This window comes from Gadus macrocephalus, chromosome 11 (assembly GCF_031168955.1).
Source record: "Gadus macrocephalus chromosome 11, ASM3116895v1".
NCBI lineage: Eukaryota > Metazoa > Chordata > Actinopteri > Gadiformes > Gadidae > Gadus > Gadus macrocephalus.
The window spans coordinates 15,141,777-15,150,144 of NC_082392.1; the positions used below are offsets into that span (position 1 = coordinate 15,141,777).

At 50.4% G+C, this 8,368-nt stretch overlaps 1 protein-coding gene across 3 annotated transcripts in view; it reads left to right on the top strand.

Annotated features, from left to right (window-relative positions):
• klhl32 (kelch-like family member 32) overlaps window positions 1-8,223 on the top strand; it is a 28,580-nt gene extending 20,357 nt beyond the window's left edge. For all 3 annotated transcript variants that reach the window (XM_060064797.1, XM_060064798.1, XM_060064795.1), the window contains 5 exons: window positions 1,364-2,123; window positions 2,625-2,683; window positions 4,483-4,675; window positions 5,398-5,492; window positions 6,374-8,223. In XM_060064797.1, coding sequence (XP_059920780.1) covers window positions 1,364-2,123; window positions 2,625-2,683; window positions 4,483-4,675; window positions 5,398-5,492; window positions 6,374-6,535 — 1,269 coding nt within the window. In that variant the 3' untranslated portion in view covers window positions 6,536-8,223. The remainder of the gene's footprint in view (window positions 1-1,363; window positions 2,124-2,624; window positions 2,684-4,482; window positions 4,676-5,397; window positions 5,493-6,373) is intronic.
• Window positions 8,224-8,368: the final 145 nt, after the last annotated feature.

The window sequence follows — 8,368 nt, forward strand, 5'->3', positions numbered from 1 at the left end:
GTTGGACTGCTTTGCCCGCCATCGATGACCGGGCGCGTGTTTCATATCCTATTGACGTTTCCTCGGGTCTGTTACTTAGCGTGTTGTAAATATCCTCACACGCGTATAAGCACGCGCACACACACACACACACACACACACACACACACACACACACACACAGAAGCATAATAAAACCGATCCGGCTCATCTCCATTGTCTTGGCAAGTTGCCTTTTTTTTTCCTCAGCAGTGGCGTAATAAGTTTGCTGTCTCTGTACAGATTGTGTTAAAAAGCACTTTGTTTCCCTGATAATGGTATCAGGGATCTCCAGCCACCGCGCCCACATTCACACCTCGTTGCCGTGGATGAATAACCTTCCCTGGCTCTCAAGTTCAATTAAACCCCCTCTCGGCAACTCAGCTGCCTGCCGCCAACAAAAGAATGTGCCCGTGGATATTTACCGTGCACGCAGGCTGTATTGAAAGCGTGATACATGTGTGTGTGAGCCTGTGTGTGTGTGTATGTGTATGTATGTGTGTGTGCGTGCGTGTGAGAGAGAGAATGTATCATGGATCTGCATACTGTGGTTCACTTGCCTTGTTCTTGTTGCCATACTGGTCTGTAGGTGTTTGGAATAACAATTAATTGCAGCCTCCAAAACCGTGGAGTCTTTTTTTTCCTTTTTTTTTTTTTTTCCCTCTTCTTCACCCGCTTGTTTTCACCTCACTCCGTGTTGTCCTCCGCCCTCTCCCTGTTTCCCTCCCTCCCGCCCTCGCTCCCATCCCAGCTTTCTCTTGCCTTCTCGCTGAATGTAACACGCCTTCCTGATCTCTCCTTGCCAACTAAGCCCGCAATCTTCCGGAACTTTCCTGAATGTTTTCTCGCCTACGTAGGACCGCCGGCTTGTTAGTTCTTTCTCTACCTCTCCTGCTAATTATCCTCGTCTTCCTTTCTCTCACTCTTTGCCTGCAAAGTTATCTTTCCGTTTGCATTCGCTGTAAACACTCTGAAATCTTTTTCCACTTTACTTTTTGCACGTCTGTATATCATGCTGTCTGCGACCATGCCAGTTTGTCCGCAGTAGCAGTGTTGCTAAACCTTAAATCAATGAACCCGTCCAATGTAACATCCACTATATGAACCGCATGCTGACACACAATGTGACCAATCCGGCGACCCACCCCTTTTTACCACCCCATTATGGGATCTAACGAATCCTACTGTACACGGGCTCTTTAGTGAGCTGAAACGACTTGTTTTTGGCAACACTAATGAAAAGCTTTCCAGCCACCAGCCAGAGCGTCAAAAACAAAAACCTCCCCATCAAGGCTAACCTCTCCTCCTCCTCCCCCTCTGTCTGCGTCTCGGCCTCCTCCTCCAGCTGGTGGTGCGGTGGCTGGAGCACGACTGTCGCTACGGCTACGCGGAGGAGCTGCTGCAGCAGGTGCGCTACGGCCTGATGGAGGTGGGCACCCTGCAGCAGCTGTCCCGGAGCCACCCGCTGGTGCAGTCCAGCGCCGGCGCCGGCGCCCTGCTGGAGGAGGCCCTGGACTACCACGCCGCCGTGTTCGCCCAGCCGCTGCGCCAGTCGCCGCGCACCCGCCCGCGCTTCCAGTCGCTCACGCTCTACATCATCGGCGGGCGCAAGCGCGAGACCAGCCGCGTGCGGGAGCTGCGCTACTTCAACCCGGCGGCGCGGCCGGAGCAGGGCCGCGGCATCGTGGTGGCGGCCGGCGGCGGCGGCGGCGGCGTGGGCTCCAACTGGAGCGAGCTGGGGGCCATGCCGGCCGGCCGCAGCCACCACTGCGTGGCGGTGATGGGCGACTTCCTGTTCGTGGCGGGCGGCGAGGTGGAGCTGGGCACGGGGCGGACGTGCGCCGTGCGCAGCGCCTGCCGCTACGACCTGCGCGGCGACCGCTGGACGGAGATCGCGCCCATGAAGGCCTGCCGGGAGCACTTTGTGCTGGGCGCGCTGGGCCAGTACCTGTACGCCGTGGGGGGCCGGAACGAGCTGCGGCAGGTGCTGCCCTCGGTGGAGCGCTACTGCCCCCGGAGGAACAAGTGGAGCACGGTGCAGTCCTTCGACCGCTCGCTGTCCTGCCACGCCGGCTGCGTGGCCGACGGCCTGCTCTGGGTGTCAGGTAGGAGACGGAAAGGACGCGTGGGCGGTACACCGGCACGCATGCACACACGCAGACACACACGCACGCACGCACGCATACACGCGCATACACGCACATACACACACGCACAGACAAGCATACGCATTACGCACGCACACACTGTTCTCGGTGCAATATTTATTTGGTGGAATATTTGGTTATGAAACACGAAACAAGGCGTAACTCTGCCCTTTTCAGATTACAAACACACACACACACACACACACACACGTCAACTCATACACTGAAACTGGTCGACAAACCCATGCATAAAGTTGTGACATCTACAACATATTTTGGACAACTGAATCCAGAGAGCAACCTTTTACATGCACTGAAGGTATAAACATGCACATGTAAATGGCTACTCAGACACATCAACCGAGAGCACGGTGATTGCAGGCACTCTGAATTTGAATGCTCTTTCCGGGAGGCCTGCCTACCGGGTAGTTAATGAGAAATGTACCGCGTCTCTTTCAGGTGGTGTGACAAACACCGCGCAGTACCAGAATCGACTGATGGTCTATGACCCGGAACAGGTAATTATCCAGCAGCGGAGAATCGTGTAAGGCCTGGCTTTACACTAACCTTATTTCAATATACAGTATTATTACCCTAATGTATTAACTGGCTTGCGGAAGCAAGTATATCCCTGTTAGTTCATTGCAATTACATAAACCACTTACGAGGTGACCACTTAGAATTGTTCGAGCACAAAGTCTATTTAGATATTGTAATTATCTTCGCCGGGGAATTGAGACTCTGGTCCATCGGTTTCGTCAAATCGCCAGGACATAATTAGTGGTGTTGGACCATTCTCACAGCCTCAAGTCATGTTACTATTTTGGCTATTTACATTAGGAAATACTAGAAATATATATTGTTATATTGTTGTAAATTACGGGGGATCATTCTGTGTCTGGAAGAGTGTGCATGTGTGTGCGTGTTGCTTTGTCCACCTGCTTTTTGTCCGTTTGTGTGTGTCAGATTAGTAAGTGAGCTGAAGGAGCGAAAAGGAATGAAGAGAGAGAGAGAGAGAGACAGAGAGAGAGGGAGAGAGAGAGGGATGAGGAGAGAGGGAGAGAGAAAGAGAAAGAGAGATGAGCTGATGTGAGAGACAGAGGGAGAGAGAGAGGGAGGAGAGAGGGAGAGGGGGAACCTGGAGAGAGGCGAGAGGGGATGGAACGAGAGATAGAGGGTGAGAGAGAGGGGGGAGAGAGAGAGAGAGAGGGGGGGGGAAGAGAGGGAGAGAGAGAGAGAGGAAGAGAGAGAGACAGAGAGGGGGGGGAGAGAAAGAGAGAGAAAGAGAGAGGGGGGGGAAGAGAGAGAGAGGGAGAGAGTCTCATTTGTATTCACTACGAATCTACATTCACCTGCCAGAGCAACTCCAACCCCCCCACCCACTCTACCCTCAACAGATGGCCACCCGTCAGCTCCCAGTAGAGTAGAGGAAGAAACACACACACACACACACTCAGAGTCCTTTCTCTCTAACCCTGTCAGACTCACAAACACACACACTCACACACACACACACACACACACACACACACACACACACACACACACACACACACACGTCCACATGCAGAAAGGAATGGCGACCGAGCAGTGACACACCCGGCGCAGCACTGAGGGATCCTGGGTGCTGAATGGAGTGGTTGAAAGATATGATTAGAAATGGGGAGGGAAGTCATTAGCACGGAGACGCAGGCCCGGTGTCACATTATTTATCTAGCGTCGTGCATACATCAGTAACCAGCACATGGATACGCTGAAGTATTAATCTCTCCGCTTCTCCCACCTCCTGCCTCCGTCTCTCGCTCTCTCTCTGGCTCTAACTCTCACTCTCCTCCCCCTCTCTCTCCTGCCCCTCTACCGTCACGTAACATGTTCATCTCAACCCCCCCCCCCCCCCCCCCCCACACACACACACACACACACCTTTTCTTTCTGGTCCACATGGTGCACTCTCTCTTTCTCCTTCTCTCTCTCGCTCTCTTCTTCTACCCCTGTTCAACCTTTCCCTCTCTTCTTTTCTCAACATCACTCATCATCACTGTCAACCGCCTCCTCCTCTTCATCTTCATCTCCCTGCTCCACCTCCTTCATAATGCATATTCCTCCCGCTTCCTCCTCTTCGTCGCCCTCCTCATCCTCGCTCCGCTCCTCTTCCTCATCTTCTTCCACTTTTCCCCAACCTCGCTCCTCTCCTCTTCCTCCCTTCTTCCAAACTCTCTTCATGTTTCTTCCTCTCGTTCCTTTTCTTCATCCTCCTCGTCATCTTCCTCCTCATTGATCCCCCCCCCCCCCCCCCCCCCCTCCTCCTCCTCCTCAGAACCAGTGGCGGTCCCGCAGCCCCATGCTCCAGCGGCGGGTGTACCACGTGATGGCGCCCGTGCGGCGCCGCCTCTACGTGCTCGGCGGCAACGACCTGGACTACAACAACGACCGCGTGCTGGTGCGCCACATCGACTCGTACAGCGTGGACGCCGACCAGTGGACGCGCTGCTCCTTCAGCCTCCTCACAGGTCCGACCCCCCGACCCCCCGACCCCACTGCACGCGCCGGGGGTGAGCGGGCGTCCGCCTGCTGCCGGAGCGTGTCTCCGCCTCAAGCGCTGATAAACACGCCACGGCGTGCTCCGTCAGACGGCTGGAGACGGGGAGGGCCACGCGCAAACGCACACATGCTCATTAGCCGTAGGCGTAGGTCAAAATACATATAGGTGAAGCACTGGAGACGCACGCTTAAACATGCCTGTGTCAGCGTGGAAATCCACATGCACCTTGAGGAATGGAGACGCATGATAAAAACATGTGAAATCCTAGGTCCTACACACCATCCCGTATGTGTGTTATGCATAAAGAGAGAGAGACGCCGGCACAACACATCACTCGCGATAATATGACCCCTATAGACACTAATGGTTCACAGTGTTTATAGAGATGGCCCAGTTCCATCGCCGGCATATCCCTCTATTATCTCCATTAACCGACCCGCAGCAAGTAACTCCCCCATTATTAAGTTATCTCCCAACCCGCTGCCCGCCAAACACAATTTCTATACACTCGGAGCTACTTCCTCCTTGACATTTTCAGAACAGTTTTAGCGCAAAATATCTTTCCTCCTCCCCACGTCACGTCACGCCCCCCCCCTTCTCCACCCAGTTCCTCAGGGTCTTTGTAAACCCCCTCTGCGCCCTGAGTTGAACCACTGTTCTTCAATGTACTGACCCCCCCCTTCTCCCCAGGCCAAAACGAGTCGGGCGTGGCCGTGCACGACGACTGCATCTACGTGGTCGGCGGGTACTCCATTTGGACCAACGAGCCTCTGGCGTGCATTCAGGTTTGTTGTGCTGACCGGCGTCTCTGTGTGTGTTTGTTTTTCTCCTGTAACTACCGCGGGCGCAATCGCAACAGGTGCGGGGAGAATCGGCGGCGGGTGACTGTGTGACAACGGGGCCGAGCCGCGGCGATAATAGCTCCTCATTTACTGTGCACCGGGTAACCGCCAGCGAGCTGGGCCCCTTAATGAGCCCGGCGGCTAATGGAGGGGGATTGCAAGTCTGTTTCCAGAGGGGGTGGGCTACTACAAATGCCATTAGTGTAAGGAACCGTTAGAATGCAGCGGGTTGGTGCAAATCTCAAACATGCTGTATTGTGAAGGCCGTTATTGTGAGGAACGGTTAGGATATATAGTATTTGGTATGACACTGAAAAATGCAGTTTAGCACTAGTTCTATGAATGCTAATATTCTAGGGAACAGTAAGAATAATTAGTATTGTATGACACAAAAACATGCTATGAATGCTATTATTCTGGGGAACAGTTATGATAAATAGTATTGGTATGAATCTAAAACATGCTGTTTAACAATATATAATCGGAATGCCACTATTCGAAGGACCAGTTAGAATACATAGTATTCAGTATTAAACTAAAGCGCTGTTGTACAATATTTACCACGAATCAGCATAAGGAACAGTTAGAATACACAGTACTTGGTATGAAATTAAAACATGGCGTACATTACACAGTATTTGGTATGAAATTAAAACATGCCGTACATTACATAGTATTTGGTATGAAACTAAAACATGCCGTACATTAAACAGTATTTGGTATGAAACTAAAACATGCCTTACATTACACAGCATTTGCTGGAAATGCGTGGAAGTAGAGCAGGCCGTTTCACATAACCCATAATGTTTCCCCCCCCCTCGCAGGTGCTTAACGTGAGCACGGAGGGGAAGGAGGAGGTGTTCTACGGACCCACGCTGCCTTTCGCCTCCAACGGCATCGCCACCTGCTTCCTGCCGGCTCCTTACTCCACCTGCCCCAACCTGCAGATGCTGCAGGTGCCCCACCACAGGATCGGGACGCTGTAGCCAGAGACAACACATCCGTAGCGTCACCCTCCAGAGAGAGGGCTGGTTTAAGTGGGCCCCACGCAGCCCACACATACCATTTCTGTATAATCAAGGGCTATGGTTTGGGAAGCTGCCATCAGGACCTCTTCCTGTGCTGGGAGTACTGGTTCGGGCTGCCTGGACGGGTTCAACACTTGAGTTGCCCCGACAGGAGACACCGCCGGATCCGACTTTGTTTGATGTCCGCTGTCAAGGTGCCGCGCCAGAGATTTTGTTAAGGTGCTAACCAAGATACAAGAACAACTTGGCTCTTGTTAGGAGCCATGCTGGTTTTCTGGGACCTTGGCTCCTGGCTGGCCATGAACAACAGGACTGTTATGTCTTCCGAGGAACTAACGGAAACATCCCTGCGTGAGGTGATTTAGGAATTCAACTTTTTTTATGAGATAAACAATGGATTTGAGCTTTTTTTTTGCCACACTTGCAGTTAAACAGAGGCAAGTTCTACATGTGATTACAATGTTTTTGTTTTTTTTATATTGCATAGGGCTAAGGGATGTTTCTGAAATGAAATGCTCCGCATTGATTCCGCCATGCATTGTACACAAGATATGCCCCTCTCCATCACTGACTTGGTTATACACCTTGAAAAGGATTAAGACATCTTTAGGTCCTTGGAATAAGGGGAGGTTGGACAAAATAACACATTATCAATAAGTCATTCATCTAGTTAATGATCAACAAAGGCACTTAAAAGGTGGATTTTTATGTTTTCTGATTGACTTTAAATTATGATTAATTAAATTGAAAGTCATGGTTCTGACGGGACATGCACATGTAGATCTGGTTAAGGACAGGATAAGAATGATTTTATTGAATGGCACTGTAGTAAAACTGCTAAACTTTTAAGTTTTCCTTTTTTTGCTATGAAACTTGCCATGCTGTCTTTGTTGACAATCAACTGATACATCGCTTGCCAAGTTGTTGACTCCTTGTAACACTATGTGTTAATGAGCTCAGGACCTAGAACTTGCTATGTTCAAATGAGTTTGTACATCATCGAACATACCATATAACCTCTTCATTATGTAGGTTCATATTATTATACTCTATACATGTGCTAATCATCTTTATGTCATTGTGTTCATCAGGCCCAATTTAAATCAAGGGTCCCCCTACAGCCCAACAAAAAAGACATAATATAAATATACATATATATTATAAATATATAACCAGCAAGTCGATGTTTGCAAATGAAAAGATATACCAGTCCGGGCAACAACAAAACACAACACACAATGTTGTTCCTTTTAAATGCATACCGTTGAATACGGACGGCTGTGGCTTTTGTGAGTCGTCAGCATAAAATGCAGATGGAGAAGTAAAAAAAAAGGGCATTAGCACCTCGTCAGTTGGAAAACGCCACGTCGTCCACCACTCTCGGACAAAAGTAATGCAGCGTGTTGGAGAGAGAGCGTTCACAATGTGCAGAGGTTTGATAAGGTTGCAAAATGACTAGCAATGACAGAAAATGGCTGTGTGTGATTGTATGCGGCGAGTGAGACTGGCGGTGATTAGGTGCCAACTCGCCGCCCGATTGCGAGAGACGCCGTGACTTGGAGAGTCAAAAGGAGAAATGAAAAAAAAAAAAGAAAGGAAATAAATAAATAAAATGCTGCTCTTCTGGAATCACTTTTTTTTCCTTTCTCTGACATTTTATGACGTAATGCGTTCTACCGCATCCGTCAATGATCTGTGTTTCAGAATACCAATTACAGAGAGATCTGGAGGCTGGAGTCACAAAGGTTGAGCACCACAAGAAACGTATACGCCGTTACGTATGTGCTTCCA